The following is a 21,840-nucleotide window of genomic DNA, read 5'->3' as shown; positions in this document are numbered from 1 at the left end:
ACAATAAAAGATATGTAATTTTTCTGTTGTTACATATGATACGTCATAAAAACCACTTTTTCATGTCAATCGTGTTAATAGTGACATCAAATGTAGAAAATGATGACCTCTGTTATGTATTTAACAATGAAACAATGTAACCGGAAATTGTCATTAATATTATCGGTGTGTAACTTCCCGTGAAAAATCGCGACCCTACTTTACTTTTATGGTATACGCGCTAGGAAGGGATAAATGGAGATATTTCGGATTTTCGTAGGCATTTGTGTTTTAATCTATTGTGATGGCGGTAAGTCTTGCAGTTTTAAATATTCGAAAGGAAATTAATTACTACTAGGTATAGCTACAACGTAGTAATACATTTCAAGATTAAAGTACATATTTGTAATTATATATAAATAGTATGAAAATATGCCGAATGATTGCACTTTTAAAAATATATATGCGGGTCCCTGGTAGATAGTTGTCTCACTGGCAATCATACATTTGTACCACATTTTCTTATCTTTATGATAATATATTTTTCAACCAAATTATATCTTGAAAATTTTAATTATAGAAATTGATGCATACACTATACTATAAAAATTGAAATATACACAAAGAACAAGAAAAAGAAGATGCGGTATAATTTCCAATGAGACAACTCTCCACAAGATACTAAAATGACACAGAAATTTAAAACTGTAGGTCACCAGGCGGCCTTAAACAATGAGCAAAGCCAATACCGCATAGTCAGTTATGCAAAGACTGTTTACCAGAGACATCAAAGCATGACTTTTTATTTTGTATAATGTGTATCAGTACACAATGCACTTATGTACTGTATTGCTTTTAAACCCTTTAGCACAACAATGTAAATATGAAGAATGCAACCCGAAGAGAGATAAACGTCCTGTCACGTGTGTGGTTGAAGATATACCAGAAGATGGGAAGATTGTCTCCATTGAAATAGTAGAAGAGAAAAAGAAAAATAAGTGTACAGAAAATGAAAATTATGGATTTAATACGAGATCAATATGGGTGTCTGACAAATGCAGTGCAGAGTTTAAAGTCTGCTTTATCAAAGGTACTACATGTAGTAAATCAAATCAGGTTCATAGACGACTAGTATTCAAGAGTTACTTTAAGAGTGACTGTCATTTTTATTTTTCTTGGTTATTCTCTAAATATTTCACCAGATGTATATGATAACCCCTTTTAAAAAGTTCGTCGTATGTGACTTGTACATTTTAATGTACATGTTGTTTATAGCGAACGTTATTACCACTACTGTAAACACAAGACCCTTGATTTTGTTTTGAATATGCCAAATTGATTGCGTTTAAATTTGAATTTCTAATTTTAGGGGCAATCATCACGGCGATATTTTACATTAAAGGATTAACCAGACAAACAATATAAGTGTTAATTTATATGTCTCTTTTAAAGCTATAATCACTTAATTATGTCTAGGATCCTATTAAACAAATGAGAAGTATTATTGTTCTTGTCCATTCTTACATTGTTAAATCCGATTAATGTCCTCGAGTAAAATATCACATAACAGGCGATAATTGCTTAATCTAGGTAGGAGTCCTTTTGCGCCAATTACTTTTTTCAGGAGTATCATTGGCGCCATTTTTGTTTTTGCAAATGTATCAATTGCACCAATATTCAGAACTCATTTGCGCCAATTTACACATATTTATCATTCATATTATGGATTATTATGTATTTTTCTTGTTTTTGGCTTATAAAGTATCACACGTGCGGGGATATTTCAAAAGGAGAATTTCTTAAAATGCACAAGAAAGCCCAAAAGAGAAAACAAATAACGATTTTACTGATTATTTTTAAGCCATATATATGTTGATGACAGTGTTTTGTTCCCACCATCCGTATGAGCTGAAACCCCATCTACCACAAGACGTACATATGTGGGGCAGAGGCGTTCTACAAGAATTTCAATAAACTGTTATGCATCCTATCCTTCAATGTTTGTATTGTTGGACAATATAGTGAAGCTACATTGTACAAGCTACTACATACATTGTACATTGTACATTAAATTGTGTATCAGCAGTAAGAAGTTGACATGTTTCAGTAGATGAAACATTTTCCGTGTAAACTGCCCGGATAAAGTAGGAGAGAAGTATTTTTACGTTAAAATGGCGCAATTGTATGTTTTAATTTTGGCGCAAATGATACAGTGTAATTTTAAAACAGGTGGCGCAAACTTACTAGCATTGGAGAAACAAATTTGGGCGCAAAAGGACGCAATTTTGGCGCAAACAAATTTCTCCCTTAATCTAAACCTTAACCTACTAGGTCCTCTAAAACAAAAGGACGATAATTGTGCCCCCTTCCAATTGTTCAAAATCTTTTCTATCGTGTCACATTTTCCCCGTACACGAATTTCTTTTGGAAATACATGTACCTTGCACATCACTTTTCTTTGCTTTGTTTTGTGAACTGTTGTTTGTCCTTTTGTGTCTTTTATGTTGTTTTTTTTTTTAGTCGTGTTGATATTCCGTCCATGCAAACTCTAACAAATCATATTCAGAGTCTATTGAAATTCAATCCACTTACATTTCATTTGAAATATTTTTTAGAAGCCAACATTGTACTTGTATTGTTGGTTGATGGTATATTCATGATAAGACCGTGGCAGTACATGTCCTTTTAATGTCTCCCAAGTTGTTGTTACAAAATTATCCGTATACTATCTTGTCTTTACGTTCACAACATATTTACAGAATGAGTTCAAGCGAAGTAAAAACTATTTAAGCTTTCTGAACATCGAGTTCGCTTTATTCTGTGGTTTACATTTTGAAATGAACTTTATCATTTATATATGCTTTTATCTGTCCTGAGTGTTCTTGCATTGATTTGTACTACTGTAACATGTATATTCCTGTTGCGTAATGTTATTACTTTAATTTAGCGGTATTTTTAACATTGCATTATAAGTGGGAGTTTTGGCTAGCCATAAAACCAGGTTCAACCCACATTTTATTCATTGACCAAGTCATGAATATGGCAGTTGTTATCACATAGTCCGTTTCTTTGTATATGTTGGCGTTTGTTTTGTAGCAGTTCAGTGTTTCTGTTGTTCTGGTTTTTCTCCCTTAGAGTTGAAGGGTTTCTCTCAGTTTTGGTTGTGACCCGGATTTGTTTAAGTTAAATAGATTTATGACTGAATACTAATATTGCCTTTATTTATACCTATATGTAGTTTCTCTGGACTAAATATTGCCTGTTAGCCATTTGTCGATTACTGAGACTTGGTTGCTTTGAATAAAAAGAAATGTAGAAATCTTTGATGTTTGCTAACCTTGACATTTGTTTGATCCCCCAGTAATATTTTTATTATCTTTAGACATAGATGACGACTTCTCTACTACAACTGTCAAGATAACTAGCACAAGCAATGCAAATAAAAGATCTACACGGTTTCCAGGATATTTTTCAAAAACCACACAAGGTAAATATGTCACCTTCATAATAATAACAAACTATACCAATTTTTCAGCACTAGATGCAAATTTCGATAATCAATTTCTCGTCAGTGATGCTCGATGCCAAAATTCTTGAAAACCATAGCTTATAAAAAGGACGAAGAGCTATAAACCAAAGTGGAGAAAAAGGAGAAAAAATCATTTGACATTCCATCTTCGGTTTTGTGATTTAAGACTGGTCAATAGTTTGTACTGACATTATGGTTGTATTAAAGACGTAGCAATTAAAATGTACCGGCAAAATAAAAGAGATTTAGTAATAGTACTTACTTTATGTTTAAGAACATCAAACAACACCATACAGAAGTGTGTTTGCTTTAGATATCAATTGGTGATAGAAAAACGAATTTGAAGATACTTTTTCATTTACTATAATCATCATGGTGGTTGGTTTTTTTTCAATAAGATTCATTTTTTTCTCAGTGTCAGTTTATAGTCGATATGAAATTGAGGTATAATGCTAAACATTTTTTTTTTATGTATTTTTGATTTATCACTTAGGTAGGATACAAACGAGTACCAGAGCAACCAGAGAGACTACAGATAAAGACAAATATGGTATGTCGATTTTTTTATTAGTCAAGAACATAATTATTGCGACCACAACTGTTAGAGTCGATGACGTTATACCTCACCAATTTATATTTTCTAAAGTATAATGCTTTGTTTAATTGCTTAATTTATTCCTTGTTGTTTGAACTTAAGGTGGCAAATATTGCTGTTAGTCATGACCATGATGACGAATTCAATTTGAATTGAAAATAACACAGAATGTGGTATTTTTCTTTTTTGTAATTTTTTTTTTTTAAGGAGGTAAACATTTTGCCTTGCTTTGTAATGGTTCCCTCAGAGTACCTGTACCGAAACAGTGAAAAATAGATTCAGAACTGTGACATTCAGATATGCTTAAAAACAATGCGAAATTAGTATATTGGTTATTTTGTTTTCTAAAAGATTATTTATATTACTGTGTAACAAGTGTTGTGTGGCGCATTCTAAATAAAAAGAAATTATAATAAACAAAAAGTTGAATGATATGAACGTCCATATGAACTTTATAAGTAAGCATGTCAACAATTATTTTTTTATATATCCTATAAACTTAAGAAATATTCAGAACGGTCGATTACATGTATGAGGGCGATATCATACTTGACATATTTATGACCCGTGTCTATTTCCTTTTGTTTTATTTACAACCTTATTGCGTGTACTTGTGTCAAGTGGTCACTATTTATTGTTAATACATGTATATATGAGGGTCTGGATGTGGCTTTCGTAAAATAAATAGACTTCCTCCCCCATATAACATACTTATCGATGTCCTAGCACTCGGGGGTGGGGATTGGCCTTTTACATATTGTTGTAAATACCTAAACTTAGTGACACGTCTTCATTAATCCCAAAAGGAAATGTACATGGATTCCACTGTACCCTCCCAGCTCTCGAAGGGTGCTCCGAATAATAGACGAATCTACAAGTAAAATACATACTAGGTTCAAAAACTACAGAAAGGGGGGGGGGGGGGGGAAATAACAAAAGAATAGAGACTAATGACAGAGGGTCTAAAACATGTAGAGAAAATGGCAAAAACAAAAATACAGAATACGGAACTGAAGGACACCCCCCCCCTTTTCCAGACCCTCTTGTGTAGTCGGTATGCACTTACAAATCTTTAAAGATCTATAACGCCAAGTGCATTCTGTTATACAACACGCATAAATTCATTTCAACATGATTGTTTTAAAAAGTTATCAGTAAAGATAACCTTTTAAAAAATCCTTGTTTATCGGAATAAGTGCATTGTTTGTTTTATTTTTTTGGTAATTACATCACGGGGCTAAATATAGGACAATGGTGTCAGACCAGCAATTCACCCACTTGAATTTAGAAAAGATGTAAAAGCAGCCCTTTCCTAGCAAAAAATAGTTATTGTAGTGTCATTTGTTTTTTTAACAAAGATAAAACTTTCGACGATATATATAATATACATGTAGGTCATTTATGGCAAAATTTACTTGTCTCTGGTTTCGCATTACAAATTGAGGATTTCATTGTAAGACTTTAAACTTTCAAAACAATGGTTGAAAATTGCCATATAACAAGGTGATACAGAATATTACTCGTTTCTGAAAAAAAAAAAGAGTAACGTTACCAGAATTATTCATGATTTTTTTGGTACCAAAGCTACATGTACCCTTTGTATTTTCCATACCCAAGTATCTGAATAGGGTTTACAGAAAAGAGACTTGGGGTGAAAAGTGTGGAAATAAAGGATAAAAATTGAAGACTGAAGAATAATAACATCAAAACATAAAGAATAGAGAACAGTGCTTTTCGTAACAATAAGTTAAGAACAGCCAAAAATGGTCTAACAAGTTCAAGAGTAAGGAAATGAAGGATCCAATTTCAGAATCTCATATAATTATGCAAATTGTACACTCAAAATGTTGAAACTGAAATAAATAAAAATAAATGTTCATTTCCAGCAACACCTACATACCCAACCAATAGTACAAATGGAAACAGAACTTCTCAAGTGGATAAAATTCTAACAGCTGGTATGTAATGATTAATTTATTATGTTATGTTACAGTACATGTACAGTCTTTATGTTACATTACATGTACAGTCTTTATGTTACAGAACATGTACAGTCTTTATGTTACAGTACATGTACAGTCTTTATGTTACAGTACATGTACAGTCTTTATGTTACAGTACATGAACAGTCTTGAGTCAACAGTCACAGTGTTTCACTTTTGAAAAATTCTCCTATTATTTCATAAAAAACACTTTTAAAAAAAAAATAATTCTACATTAGTTTAACATTAAAAATATCATCAAAATCAGACCTCAACTAAGTTAGTTTTTGACATCGGTTTGATATAGAATAATAGGGGAATTCTCGATAGCTTATATATATATATAAGGTGAAACGTTGTTGACCTAGTAAGATTGTACTGCAAATCAACCAATCGTCACTAGTAAGTTTTATATAATGATCTAGATATAACCATACAATTATTAGGAAGTTTATTAAAAAAAAACCAGTTTCAATGAAAAGCAATCAACAAAGAAATGGACATAATGGTAGACAGAGTGTGTTTTAATGGAAAGTATGGTACATGTATGATTGCCAATGAGACAACTATTGTCACCAGAGTGATGTAGAATTTAGCAACGTTTCAATTTACCACTGAAAAATAAGGAGACATGTTTAAGTTCTACAAACACAAATGGATGGTGGGAGGGGATGGCTTTAGTCATGATGTCGCCGTGGTTTACGGGTCAAGAATCCAGATATGCAGTGTAATATGTGTCACTGCGCATGCATCAGTGCTGATAAAAAATCTCCCAAAACATGTAAATGTATCAATATCTAAAAATGTACACTAAAGTGGAATTCATTAGTTCAAGTTCTAAATTAAACTTTGTTATCATGTTATAGGTATTCTTGGAGGCGTGGTTGGAGGGCTGATATTTCTGTTATTGGTATTGATATTATGTGTTGTCATCCTGAGAAGGTAAGCATGCGAATATTACACTAATCGAAAATTCTTACCCTGACCTTAGTTTTGAACTACTGTAGTTAAAAAAACAAAATCTGAGGGAAATTTTGTAACTTCTTGCGAATAGCTGAGTACTAAAAAAAAATCAAAAACTTAATTGAAATCAGTACCCTTTACTCTGACTAATAACCAAAAAAAAAAAAAAATAGCTGAGTACTGACTATGTATGCTTTTTTATGATACCGATTTTAGATTCCGGAATATATAATTTTCAACAGGTTATGTACTCTGTGTAAGAACTTTGGTACTCTGACAAGTAAGAACAACGTAAAACAAGTAAACTCAAGCTTACAATCGTTGCAATGGGGAAGTGGTTTGTTTTCTTGATGTACTGTAGATAGCACCGTAGCCGTAGTTGACAATGTAAAACATCTGCTGATACATTTTAAGTCTACGATTTTGATACGAGACTTCATAACTCGTTTCGAAAATCCATGTTTTATTTCTTACATATTTTTTTTACAGATTTTCATGTTTTAATAAACGAAAATACGATCAACATTATAATAATAATGGACATAGGAATGTAACCTCAACTGATTCTCAATTGACAACCGTAACCAATGGCGAAAATGAAGAATACGACACTCTAGGAATTTATAGCGAAGGGAGAAATCATCAGTATGATGAATTCTCACAAGTTCGTTTTGATCAACCACATAGTTATATGACGGTGTACGATTCGTTGGAACCTCCGAAGTTACCTCCCTATAATAACCGTCCTACTGACCTTGGGAATAATGCACGTGTTCATGTAAAACAAACTCCGATTAGTAAGAAAGAAATGAAAATCGGAGATTATATCGATTTGTCTTCAACCGATGATGGGTCCGATCGGTCAAAAATTTTAAAAGTGTCAACTAAAAATAAATATAAAAGTGACGATTTTTGTGAAACCAAAGATTTAAACGCGACAAATTACGAACTTGCAAAACCGATTTCAAACACTACGTCATATGAACCACAACAGTATGAACTTGCAAAACCAGCCGACAGTGAAAAAGAGGCCCCTAATTGTGTATCGAACAGTGATAGTGCGTGTAATGCAGACACCTACAATATTGCTGGTGAAAGTTATAACAAATGTGCAAAAAGTGAAAACAATCTGTATAGCCATTCTGAAGATGTGTACTATGTAACACCTCAGCAATATGGCGGACCAAGAAAAGCAGATCACGCTAATTATGAATTATGTAGAGAAAAACGGACATCAGATGATTATGACTTATTTCAAAAGAAAATAAATGTATAGTTCAAATTTAATACATTTCAACTTTTCATGATTGCACCACAGATAAAAAAAAAAAGCAGCTATCGAAGCAACTTATTCTTGCCTTTTCGTACAACTGGTTTAACTATTTTTTTTATGAGACTTCTTATTCGTATTTGCTTGTTTTTCCGCACTTATATTGGTTATAGGGAAAATGGTACTATTTATTCTGCCATAGGCGACAATACTTACATTTTCTAAATTTACCAGTTTTTATAATAAAAACCTGGATAAAACAGTTATGTGTGGTGTTAGTACTTTATTACTGTATTCTAAAAATTGAAGCCAAATAGTATCATGACCAATTTCCAACGGAGCTGGTTTATGTTATCCATGCCAACCGTCATTTTGCACCAAATTTATGAAATTTGGAAGCCTTTTCGAATAATTCTCTAGAAAATATTTCAATAGGTTTTAAAATTTATATTGTAAATTTACACCCTGCAGTTATCCATAGATAAATGAAAAAAATATATTGTACCCTTACATCCAATCACAGCGCTCCTAAGTTGACTTCCTTCGCCTGTCTTGCCAACCTAATGCTGGGAAAATGTAATACTACCGTTTTCCCTATATTGGTTCCCCTTCTTATATATTTACTATGCCTTCGGGATATACATTTTTCACCGTTACCGTTAAAGACACTAGGCGATATTTAGTTTGCCATTTTGCATAAACACAGTATATTATAATCGCTGAAGATTGCATGTTGGTATTTATATGTCTTTTGTTTGTTGGATTACTGTCTAAATTTGGAGAAACAGTCAACACTATCACATCTAGTATCCTTAGACATGAGAGTAGACAGTCTGAGTCAGTTATTAAAAAAACTCTATGACAGCAGAAATGATTTCAATTCTTCCATAATTGTAAACTTTTCACATGTATGTACATTTTGTACATTTTGCTATGATTAAAATGTAATACAGTAGTTATATAACAGGAATTGCCAAAAATACTGGACACAACAACAAACAACTACACAAAAACACATGTACATCTCCTCCCCAAAAAATACACACGTACTTGTATTTTTGTCCATCTGATGAGTTAAGCCTTTTTCAACTGATTTGTATAGTTCGTTCTTATGTTGTACTGTTATACCACTGTACCAGGTTAGGGGGAGGTTTGGGATCCAGCTAACATGTTTAACCCCGCCACATTATTTATGTATGTGCCTGTCCCAAGTCAGGAGCCTGTAATTCAGTGATTGTCGTTTGTTTATGTGTTACATATTTGTTTTTCGTTCATTTTTTTTACATTAATAAGGCCGTTAGTTTTCTTGTTTGAATTGTTTTACATTGTCTTATCGGGGCCTATTATAGCTGACTATGCGGTATGGGCTTTGCTCATTGTTGAAGGCCGTACGGTGACCTATAGTTGTTAATGTCTGTATCATTTTGGTCTTTTGTGGATAGTTGTCTCATTAGCAATCATACCACATCTTCTTTTTTATATGTACACTAATGACAATTGTCATTAAACAACACACGGTCAAGATATCCTGACTTGGTACAGGCGCCACATTTGGTGGGTTAAACAAAATAAATGGCGCATAAACCGTAATTTAGCTGTAACAGTAACTAAAGCTCGTACGCCGTGTAACTATAACACTTGATAAAAACCATGCACAGCGGAATTTTTTATCAGGATGCCTGCTTTCCTAAACATGGAAAAAAAAAACACATTATTTGTAAAACGGCTACATGAAGTCATAATTTCTTTTCGCGACTACAAGGAGCTAGCTACGACAGTTGATGCGATGGTATATTACTGCCGCAAAAGTAAAAAAACCAGAGAACCAGCATTCCTTACATAGTTCATGAATTATCACCATAACACAATACTGAAACAGTGAGTATATCAAGCAAGTCTATAAAGCCTTTATTGTTGGTTGGTGTGAGACATGAATTGAGTTTAAATTCGACATTGTTTACTGTTTCAGTTTTATTCATGTCATAAAAATGAAAAGTAGGTTTTTTTAGTCCACTGTATATATAGAGGACCAAAGGATGAACATCTGAACGATTACAGGTCCATCACACAACCTGCAACATTGAACAAATAATCATTGAACAGTGAGCTTTACGCGATCTCGTTATGACAAAATTTTAACACCTTTACAGCTTAATCATTAGGACATGAACTGCTTCAACTTCCGGGCATATTGTACAATGCTATTGGTATTGTGTAAGGCTTGCTCAGCGATAAGTATCTGACAGAGAGTAGTAGTTTGCGGTCTGTTAATTTTTTGGTTTTTCGTCCGTCTCTATTTTAATGTTTTTTTTAGGTTTTTTTTCTGGACTTATTATTTTGTTGCACCTTTTTATTTTCTAACTTGTAAGCAAGTAGGACATTGTTACACATTACATGTATTTGAAACGAGGCTAACGACATCCAGCGTTATACCAATGTCGATTGAACCCCAAATCAAATTTTAGATTTATTTGAATAAACTTTAATGTAATAAACTGTGTGTAGTACCCTGTTTTCAATAAAATGTTTAAGCTTCTTCTATTAAACTTTTGCGTTAAGGGACGACATCAAAAGATCGATGTAGGATAAAAAACTTAAATCGAATAGTTTGGGGGTGTGAGGGGGGGGGGGGGTCAACATAGCTGAAAGTTTTGTTCATATAAAATCGATTTTACATATATCCATATAGGTAAATCAATTTTTCCCAAATTAAGTTAAGAAGGGGGGTAGGGGGGTCAGCGAAAAAACTATGTGAATTAAGTTTTTTATCCTACATTGAACTTTTGATGTCGTCCCTAATTCAATACTGAAAAGGAAGTTTTTAAATTATCCAAATAATTGGTCAAACGACAGAAAATTTTACGACACTGTTTATGGAAAGTTCAATAAAATTACAAGCGTTCTTTGTTTACTCAGACATGATGTGATTACAAGTAATGTATTTAATAATGGTAATAAAGTTAATGCATTTTTATTTAATTTGATAAATATAATAAAAGTTAACTACATGCACATGTCATTTTAGATAACACACATACATGTAGGTTTCTCATGGCATCTTATACAATAGTGTTATATTCGTCTGGTTTTCTGTATATGTTCTTAGGAAAATCATATATTGGTGAATGTATTAAGTTAAACATGTCTTCAAACTGTAAGTATGCAAGTAAGATTCTGAATAATATGTGGTATTAGGTAGAAAAAACAAATAGTCTTGTTTAAAAACACGTGCTAACTAACGACAATCGATCATGCATATTGACCTAAATGTTATCTTTATTTTAGAGTCGTGGTACTTAAAACTCAAATGCCAATTACAACTTTTTTCCGGATTTCGTTTGAATTTTTAGAATGGATCTCTTCGCTTCGAAGAAAGTGGGAAGCTTTAGTGTGTTTTTGATGGAATCCCTCACTTTATAGTGTCTTTTATAAATTAGATTTGATCTCTATGGTTATTGGTGTCTTTTGGTGGGATCTTATTGGTTTTTGGTGTTTAAGGCAGGATCTCATTGGTTTGTAGTGTCTTTAGATGGGATCTCATTGGTCTGTGGTGTCTTTTGGTGGGATCTCATGGGTTTTAAGTTTCTTTTGGTGGGATCTAATTGGTTTTGGTGTCTTTAGGTTAGATCTCATTGCTTTTTTTGGTTTCTAGGTTGAATCTCATTGGTTTGAGTGTCTTTTGGTGGGATATCTTTAGTTTTTAGTGTCTTTTGGTGGGATATCTTTAGTTTTTAGTGTCTTTTGGTGAAATCTCATTGATTTGAGTGTCTTTTGGTTGTATCTCATTGGTTTGTAGCGTCTTTAGGTTGGATCTCATTGGTTTATTGTGTCTTTTAGTCAAATCTCATTGTTTTTTAGTGTCTTTTGGTGGGATCTCATTGGTTTGTAGTGTCTTTTGATGGAATCTCATTGTTTTTAGTGTCTTTAGGTTAGATCTCATCGCCTTTTGGTGTCTCATTGGTTTTTAGTGTATTTTGATTAAGATCCCATTGACATAAATGCCACACCTACTGTTAGTCGTGACATTTTACTTGTTGTAACGTTTAAATTATTTTATTATAATTATCAAATGTACAATGTAGTGGGCGTCTATATAGGCCGTGTTCACATTGACCTAAACTCGGTGTTGTGTTATTATAACACACACATAAACAAAACATAATTACGTTCCCATTAATAAAACTCAATGTTTACATGTAGTTAAAATCATGTTTTGTCTACATGCAGTCGATAGTCGATGTAGGCCTTGTGTACGATAAGTGTACACAAAACTAGGCATTCAGAACTTTAATTTTCCATTGTATATTTAAAAAAGAAACGATTTTTATATAAAATTGATACTTAGAACACTTATTAATAATTTATAAGTTCTTTTCAGAAATATTTGTCTAAACTTGGATATATTTATTTGTTATAAACACACTTTACGTAGCCATATTAACCCCTTATCAAGACTCATCCATCATCATTGCCGAACATATAATTCATTTGAAAAGGTCTTCTCGAATCGACTGGACGTACACACTGACAGAAATATTTGCCACTGGTCTTTACTTAAACAACGATTCACTCACAAATGCATTACTGAAAAAGGGTGAGGTTAATTGTTTGTTTGTGTATTATCTCAGATCCGTTAAAATACAATTAGAAATAAAACAAACATTACCCCCTCCCTTTGCCAAATACTCCTTGGAGAAAAAATACCATTTGAAACAAACAGAAAAGATAGAAATGTAGTGATCCTTTACATCGCAAATCTTTTTCTTCGTCTGTAAGCACGCTGATGCAGCCTACGTTTTTAATGCGTAATTGAGACATATTTAAACTACTGCAAATCATCCAAAATGAATTTCTTAAAGGAGCAACCTCGTTACTTCAAAAAAAAGGGGGGGGGGCTGAGTCCCATTTTTTTCTCGCCGCCAAAGTTTCGACGTAGAAGCTTCTGTTTCTACCTATTTTGGAAGTAATGTTTGCCGTGTTGACGTCTCTTTGAGAAAATGATAAACTAGTGGTAAAAAAGGGAGCTGACACCATATTGTGTTTTATCTAATTAAATCAAATACTTATAAACAGTTACAAATGATTTGTACGCCATTTTCGTAAAGTTATATAATGTTATATTTGAATATATTTCTTTCGTTTCTCACAAATTGATTTTACATGTTATCTACACGTTAATTGTGTGTATGCAACATGTACGTTTCAGTTCTATAAAGAAGTGCACTCTTTGTACATATGTAAAAGTACAATTTGCTGTATTTAACGATATACCTATTGCGATTATTGTGAAAACATTATTCGTATTCTAACTTTTATTTGACAAATGAGTCTGTAGCAACAACCTGTAAAGGAGGTACTTGTGTAATGAACATTAATTACCAATAAGTAATGAAATTTGTTTTTCACTATCTGTAACCTTTTTTGTAATCGCCGTTTAATATTTTACGGTATAATACAACACGTGATTAACAGTCTTTTAATATTAAGAAGTATGATCAAAAGGCGTTCACATCTTCGAAATAAGATTGTTATAACGTTTGGATTTGAGGTAAAACAGTTTAACATGAACATACCATTTTTAATGACTTATGCAAGCCATACATTTTGTAAGCGTATCATTTACGTCTACTATAACATGAACACACATGTAATCAATGCGATACCCATGTCTTGCAGGGAACACGACAATTTCAGCCTTGGCTGACGAAACAGCTGGCCTTGACAACAATAGTAAGTACAAGCTCATACGAACTTTTGGGCGATATCTTTTTGCGCCAAAAAAGAACTTATTTGCGCCACAACTTATTTGCGCCAATACTACTTCTGCGCCACTTCATTTTAAAAACTATAGGTATATATTGCGTCAATGAAAAATCATCTAACTGCGCCAATTTTATCAACTTATTTATATTTACTTTTGCATATCAACTAAATGATTGACTTCTCTCCTCCTTTTTTCCAGACAGTTAACAGACTTCAAAAAAATATGCTGTATCCCAATGCTCACTCACATATATATACCGTTAAAACTATAAAATGTCTCTGTTCATCATTAAACAAAAACAAAAAACTTAAAATAGAAACATATTCCTATCTGCTCACTTCTCTCAATTTGTTTTAATGTTTTTTCCTAGATCTCCATCAGATTACTTCGTTTTTCTTTAAAATTAAATGATCTTAAATGCCTCACAGAATTTCTGATCTTCTATAACGATGATAGGGTTCCCGTTATCGAACTGTATTGTCTTACACGATTTACATGTTTCAGACATCTTTCCGTGTGAAAAAAACTATTCTTTTACTGAACAGTATAATGCATTAGTGAGTTTTCTTAATTTTGATGATTTCAGTTTAATCTAAAGTGGATAGGTTAACGGTAACATGTATGATATAGGTAAAAAAACATATACAGGTAAATGTGGCGCAATTTGGTTCTATTTATTGGCACAATTAAACCATCAGAAATATATATAGTGGCGCAATTGATACCTTTTGAAAACTGCAGTTGGCGCAAATTGATTCTGCCAGAACTTTTTATCTCTCTGAAACATTTAGTTTTCCATCAATTTCATAAATTCAAACAGTCATGCATGAAGTCATGAAACAAATGAAGACCAACCACAAATAGCTGGGTTCTTTGAAAAAGTACACTAGGCATTAAAAGCATGCACTTGGATCGAAAAAAAAACATTACTATCAATATATGCTTCCTCTTTTGCCATATATCTCAATAATAAAAACACTTTTCAAAATGGATTAACCCGAAACTTTTGATCATTGAATGCATAACAATTATTTATATCAATCAACTTGTCAAACAATTTGGTGCTATTTAAAAATTATCCCAACTGCATCCGTGTCTCCGATAATAGATATACAATATATTAAACTATAAACTGTCTCAATTCTTTTACATATGATCCGAGAAAAGTGTACATATTAAGAGAAATCGAATGTCTTTTTCTTTCCATTCCTAGATAAACATTTCAACTTTGATCAGAACAACACATAAAATGAAAAAATGAAAACAATGGCTGATACTTCGTCAATCACTTGAAAAAAATTATGTTATGTTGCATAGGTACAGAAATTAAAAAATCCCAATGGTTCCTATAGCTGAGAAGAGTCAGTTGTAATATTCCTTCAAAAGACGTTTGATGCAGACCAGCTGGACGTGTCTGCATTTGTTTACATCCCGTGCACAACATAACGTATTCCCCTTGTTTTTATATGTTTTACTTTCTGTCTAAGGATAAGAATACGTCGACACTTGAACAAATACTATAAATATATCTAGATAAAAATATAAAATGCCGATTTGCAATTGTCAATAATAGAATGAAACCATTTATATTTAACAGTTATATTACTAATCTGTGTAATTGGTGGAGCAGTAGGGATAGTTTCTTTTACACTGTTTGTTTTCTTAGCAAAAAGGTAATTATGATATAATTTTTTTGAACACAACGTAAATTTTTAGGCTTGAAAGTGTGTTATAATACAGAGGTGAATAATACCAAAGCTACATTCAAACCAATACATTTGTATATCAAAAATGAAATGATTACCTAGTTAAAAAATAAATCAGACAATCAGACAAACTTGTTTTAATTGTTTACACTCAGTCTAGTAATTTTGGGGTCCTTTATAGCTTGTTGTTCGGTTAGAACCAAGGCTCCGTGTTGAAGGCTATAATTGTTAACTTTTTATACACTGTGACTTAGATGGAGAGTTTACTTGTCTCATTTGCACTCGTGCCACGTATTCTAATTTCTATAAACAACAGTACACAAAGCACAACATAGAAATCCAAAGAGTGAGCAACACGAATCAAGCCGAAAACTTAGGGAATTTTCACATGCTTCGGAAGGGTAAGCATATCTTGATAAGTGGTTGCACTGAATCAAAATACATCTCGTATTTCCAAATGTATGCTCCCTCCTCCTCCATTATCAATTTATTGAATAATGCGTTAACAGACGTCATGATTTAGATGCTCAACATGTAGTTTTATCCTGGTCTATCTATTTGTAACACTGAAGAGATGTTTCCGTGATACAACTACCCTTAAGCTATAAAAGGGCCTGGTATGTCAACATTTAATGCATGAAGGCGAAAGCAGACTCCATTGGATGTTGGATGGGTTCTGATTGATAACTTACTAGTCTTAGATGCATGACTTTTTATTAGTTGTTTTAAAATGGCTTTGAACTAGCTGTCAGTAACTGCGAGTACTTTCACATCTGTACTTATTGTATTATTGTTGTTGGGATATACAATTACCCGGCTACGTCCACTTTGTGTATTATTTATTTGTTTCAATCGAATGACTTTTTCGACTTTTTCGACTGTTTTTTATAGTTCGTTCTTATGTTGTACTGTTACAGCACTGTCACAGATTAGGACGAGGGTTTGGATCCCGCCAACTTGTGTTACATATTTTTTTTTCGTTCATTGTTTGTATATAAATTAGGCCATTAGTATTATCGTTTGATTTTTTTTTTACATTGTCATTTTAAAGCCTTTCATAGCTGACTATGCGGTATTGACTTTGCTCGTTGTTGAAGGTCGTACGGTGACATCTAGTTGTTAATTTCATTTGGTCTCTTGTGGAAAGTGGTCTAATTGACAATCATACCACATCATCTTTTTTATATTCAAAGTTTATTATGTACCATCGTGTGGCAGAGGCTTGACCATTGTCAAATCAACGAAAACGTCCCTTTTGGTGTGTTTGAGGTTGGAAGGATAAGGCTAATTTTATTGATGAATATTGAAGAATGGTAAAAGCTGCTATTTCATTTATTTTTCTATAGATATTTTACTTGTCACACCACAGTTGAACAAAAGAAAGATAATACAACACATGGCATGGTGAAATCTGAATCGTACACATATTGTGGCCATCAAAATATTGCATTCTCAGAAATAAAAAATGGCGGAGTAAATAAAGTACCATCGTCTAGTTATTTCACGATAGATCAGCTTGAAACCGGATCATTCCGGACAGTCAAAGAACAAATCAACAACAGCGATATACCACATGTGTCATCAGCTGTTTACTTTACCCTTGACCCGGTAGAAACTGGATACGATAGAAGCAATCAAACCACAGTTACTGCAAATAATTATGAACTAGCATCGCCAATATGTGATGAAGTCAAAGATGATGATCCGTATATTGAAACCGTGGATGACATTTATGATCATGCGCATCTCAACAGACATAAGAGTACCACCTCTGACGATATGTACGACCATTCAGTTGATGACACGTATGACGTAGCTGATCACCTCGGTAAAATAGAAAATGATCAAACAATTCCTTATATAGAACATCATACATATGAAAACTTGTGAAAACACATAATTAATAGTTATGTCTTGAAAAATAATCACATTTGAGACTATTTAATTTGTTTCGTACATTGAAACTGTAAACAACACTGCCTTATGATTACTCAAATCGCAACTAACAAAAACATACCACTCCTGTTGTGTAAACAGTCATTCAGATTTTGTCATAAATTTTAATAGATTTAAATATAACAAGATGTGGTTACATGTACCGGTGAGATATCTCTCCACCAGAGACCAATGCACATAGAATGTTAGAAAAAATAGATCAACGTACAATCTTCAACTATGAGCTACACTCATAACACATAGCAAGCTATAAAAGGCCCCACAATGACACATGGAAAACAATTCAAACGGGAAAACTAACGACATGAGTTATGTAGAAAACAATTATCGAAACACAACTATGATAAACAGTAACACAATACCATCACTGAATTATAGGCTCCCGACTCGGAACTGGCACGTACAAACTGTGGCCGGATTTAAATGTTTGCAGACGTGTGAAACATATGACTTAGGATAGCATGGTTAATATGTAGAAATAAAACAAATAAATCAAAATATAGATTTTTATACAGTGTATATTATGTTCAGGGGTAGACCATATGAGCAAACCACATTGTTTGTTTGTTTGTCAAATTTCATATACACACACAGGTGATTTATAGAAACAGATTTTTAATATCTTTTGGTTTTGAGATTTAGGATAATTCTAATATGACGACCTATTATCGTCAACCAGTATAATCACAATATATATACCTTTAGCTCAAACCGTCCCAGGGTAAACTAATCGAATATAAATGCCCAACCCATGGTTAAATGAAAAAAAATCTAAGGCTGCCATGAATTATTTCTTAAATAACTTTAAGTTATGAAATATTTCTGAATATATACATATGGATGTTTGTATGATAATTGCATATGCACTTGCAAGGCCATTGTCAATAGACATATAATGTATGTTTCTTTATTAAGTTAATAAAACTATTGATGTGTAACTGAACAGTTTAGATTAGTCTCATGATGGAACTGCACTGTCGTATGGAGGTGGTTTCGGTCCAGTATTTATTGGCTGGTTGTCTCCATAGTTCCCAGCAGGCGCAGCGTTTCCGCCATAGTATCCAACAGGAGCAGCATTGCCAGCATTGTATCCAGTAGGAACCGGATTTCCGCCGTAGTACCCAGCAGCAGGGGGATTACCTCCAGGATATGACACAGCACCAGCTTATGTAAAAACAAATATATATACGTGATGCGTAGGAATAAGATAACTATTCCTGTTTTAATGATACTCGGTTTTTATAATATTCAAAAGTTTTTATAATATTCAAATTCAATCGATGTTGAAAATAGACCAATTCACTTTAAAAAGAACATAAAACCTTATGTAAAATAATGTGTATTTTATGAGAAGTTTCTGTTCTGGGACCTTTTTTCCAACGTGTTTACTTCAGTGATGCATCCTTATAGAATTAGAAAGACATGTGAAGATACTTAGTCTTGTCCCGTTCGTTTCATAACTTCATTACATATATTTTAAAGTGTCTTTTTGCAAATCTTATAAAATCCTTGTTATTTTTTCATCTTTTTTGAAAAGAGGATGAAATTCAGAGAGAATTAATTTCCGCCAAGTTTTCAATGGCTTACATCTCGAAAATAAGCACACGGAACCTTTAATTTTTTTCTGCTTTTTTGTTGCTTCATCTATATTCTATCAAATAATAACAGTCTTTTACGTTTCTATGTATAGGGGAAAGGGACACATGTATGAAATAACTTACCGTTTGGATTGGTTGGATAGATATACCCTGTCGTTGGCTGGGCAATATTGCCGCTTACAACCACGCCTGTTGACCGACGACCACGTCTGCAGCATACACACACCAGTATTGTAATGAATATGCCTAGTCCAACAAGGGCCCCAAGGGCTATTACTACAATAATTGGAGCTGATCTGGAAAAAATATATAAATTCACCATTTTACAATGAATATATATAAATTTGTTTATTAAAGTGTCACATATTGATTGCCATAAAACATATACAACAATTATATGATTATTTAGTAATTGTAGGTGCTTAGGGGTATGATTAATCATAACGCATATTATACTTATATGCGTTCGAACCTGAATGGCCAATTTCAACTGGATCATTGGAATCTTGTTGACACTCCAGATACAAATAACATTTTATTTGTGAAATACGAAAAAATAAAGGTACATGCAGTACCATGTCTATGCTTTAAGCATTCGGCAATCCTCGGTAGAATCCGCTACTCTCCTTGAGGGTACGGAATCGGCCGAGTTGAGACGAATGTGCTTTAAGCTGCACATTCGTAGAGATTTCTCTTTTTTCTGATTTGGTTTAGGAAAGAGAGTCTATATGCTTCTACCAATTTCAGGTATGTGTGGGATTTTCAATAATTAAAGATTCATTCTGTGTACGCAACTATCCTTCTGGTTGTGGTAAATTTTATATTCCGAACCTGAACTGAAGGATTTTTGAAGAAGGGAAACGATTTGTTTATATTTGCGGAATTAAGTACAAAGTTGTAGAGCATTATCGATCCAAAATTCCAAAAGTTGTACCAAATACGGCTCAGGCAATCCATGCTGGGATAAGAACATCCTCAGTACATGCATTTCGAAAAAAATATACTTTTGCAACCAGTAAATTTATAAAAATGACCAAATATTTGATAATCATTTCAACACCGAAGTGCTGACTACTTGGCTGGGTATACCCTAATACTAAAATAGTGAATTAAAGACTTATTTTTGTATAGATAGTGTCGTTTATCCAATTATATTATACTTACATTGAGTACACACGGCGATAGTACGTGTAGTAATAACTATTGCTATAGTAAGTACAGGAACTCCCGACCTGATTATATCCGTAACTGTAGTAGTATGTACAGTCGCTATATGCATCCAAAACACCTACTAAAACATAAAAGTACAATTGATTTAATTGTTCCAGTTTATTATGTTTTACTTTTTGTCTTGTTTTTCAGATAAAACTATACAGTATGGGTTCTGCTCATTGTTGAATACCTTACATGGACTTATTGTTAGTTTAAACATATTTATTTATAGTGGATTGGGAAACAAGTTTTGCAACTTATATTAATCCCTTTTCACTTTGCGAGTGCGAGTGCTGCCTTGTAGCAGCATTAGCCTACTCTTTTTCGAATCTACAAGGGTGTCTTTAACGTGCAAGAGATATGGCTCTCTCTTAACACGGGTCAGCCATTTATCGTCCCCTTCCGAAGGACTATCAGCGTTTCCTCAAGACCATACTCGCAGATGGTGTCAAGGGAGAGCCGAAAATTGAGTTCCTGAAATTTTCATCCCAACGGGAATCGAACCAGGAACCTTTGTGTTAGTAGTCCGATGCATTAACCACTACACCACGACTCTCTAATGGACTTATTGTTGCACTTTGTAAATACAGCTGTTTCTTAAACCACGCCTCTTTTGGGAGATATATTATACTATAATTTATAGATACTTTGATTTGTTCACATACTGTTCCCAGATAGGATTCATCTCATAACGACATAACTTGGGACTGTTACCAGTATAAAAAAACATATTATTGCGGTGAAAAATTAATTCTGAATTAGGCAAACAGTAAAGGTTGGGGTCGTACACAATTTTAGTAAGAGTTTAAATTCTTAGACTAACATGTTCGGGGCATATAAATGTTGAAAATATGCCGCACATCCATATGTGTTGACCTTTGAATAAAAAGCAGTGAATATCAACTTTCCATTCTAGGATATAATTTTTACGAAAGTTCATAGTAAAAGTGTCACAGTTTAAGCCATAAAGGGATTTCCTATAATCGCATTGTCTATATAAATTTACAGAAATGCAACCTATAGTTGTTAACATTTTGTGTTATTTGTTATCTGGTGGATAGTAGTACCAATGGGTACTTACCAGATCTTCTTATTTCAATATTTAAGTCTTTCGATATGTATCTCGGTAGCAGATCGAGAGAGGGAAAACAAAAATGGGGGGGGGGGGGGGGGGGGGGGGGGGGGGGGGGGTAGACGACCTTTACCGTTGATCGACACAAAACCATAATATTATGTTTTTACGATTGATGTGATTTTTAGCACAACTCAGTTAAAAAAGTTTTAGC

The 21,840-nt window shown here is 33.2% G+C and overlaps 3 protein-coding genes across 4 annotated transcripts in view; 2 read left to right on the top strand and 1 right to left on the bottom strand.

Annotated features, from left to right (window-relative positions):
• The first annotated feature begins 148 nt into the window (after positions 1-148).
• LOC139488666 (uncharacterized) lies at positions 149-8,399 on the top strand. Its single transcript, XM_071274469.1, has 7 exons — positions 149-289; positions 848-1,069; positions 3,362-3,466; positions 4,002-4,058; positions 5,990-6,061; positions 6,952-7,027; positions 7,538-8,399. The coding sequence occupies exons 1-7, from the start codon at positions 235-237 to the stop codon at positions 8,322-8,324; spliced, it is 1,374 nt and encodes a 457-aa protein (XP_071130570.1). The 5' UTR covers positions 149-234; the 3' UTR covers positions 8,325-8,399.
• A 5,577-nt stretch (positions 8,400-13,976) lies between these two features.
• LOC139488681 (uncharacterized) lies at positions 13,977-17,872 on the top strand. The gene is made up of 3 exons (XM_071274492.1): positions 13,977-14,048; positions 15,680-15,755; positions 17,135-17,872. The coding sequence occupies exon 3, from the start codon at positions 17,190-17,192 to the stop codon at positions 17,676-17,678; it is 489 nt and encodes a 162-aa protein (XP_071130593.1). The 5' UTR covers positions 13,977-14,048; positions 15,680-15,755; positions 17,135-17,189; the 3' UTR covers positions 17,679-17,872.
• A 765-nt stretch (positions 17,873-18,637) lies between these two features.
• LOC139488680 (uncharacterized) overlaps positions 18,638-21,840 on the bottom strand; it is a 5,637-nt gene continuing 2,434 nt past the window's right edge. Inside the window, exons 2-4 of one of the 2 annotated variants that reach the window (XM_071274489.1) lie at positions 20,507-20,633; positions 19,466-19,638; positions 18,638-18,908 (exon numbers count right to left, since the gene is read on the bottom strand). In XM_071274489.1, the coding sequence (XP_071130590.1) occupies positions 18,703-18,908; positions 19,466-19,638; positions 20,507-20,633 (506 nt within the window). In that variant the 3' untranslated portion in view covers positions 18,638-18,702. The remainder of the gene's footprint in view (positions 18,909-19,465; positions 19,639-20,506; positions 20,634-21,840) is intronic. The other variant, XM_071274490.1, reaches the window with a different exon arrangement.

This window comes from Mytilus edulis, chromosome 9, assembly GCF_963676685.1.
Source record: "Mytilus edulis chromosome 9, xbMytEdul2.2, whole genome shotgun sequence".
In the NCBI taxonomy this organism is placed as follows: domain Eukaryota; kingdom Metazoa; phylum Mollusca; class Bivalvia; order Mytilida; family Mytilidae; genus Mytilus; species Mytilus edulis.
This window is presented reverse-complemented; position numbering and strand designations above follow the sequence as displayed.

What these genes read in the sequence shown, in the direction of transcription:
- LOC139488666 (XM_071274469.1), top strand. Translation starts at nt 235, where the DNA reads ATGGAGATATTTCGGATTTTCGTAGGCATTTGTGTTTTAATCTATTGT. An exon ending in TTTTTCAAAAACCACACAAG is followed by an intron (nt 3,467 to 4,001) that starts GTAAATATGTCA and finishes TTTATCACTTAG; the next exon opens with GTAGGATACAAACGAGTACC. An exon ending in TACAGATAAAGACAAATATG is followed by an intron (nt 4,059 to 5,989) that starts GTATGTCGATTT and finishes GTTCATTTCCAG; the next exon opens with CAACACCTACATACCCAACC.
- LOC139488681 (XM_071274492.1), top strand. Translation starts at nt 17,190, where the DNA reads ATGGTGAAATCTGAATCGTACACATATTGTGGCCATCAAAATATTGCA.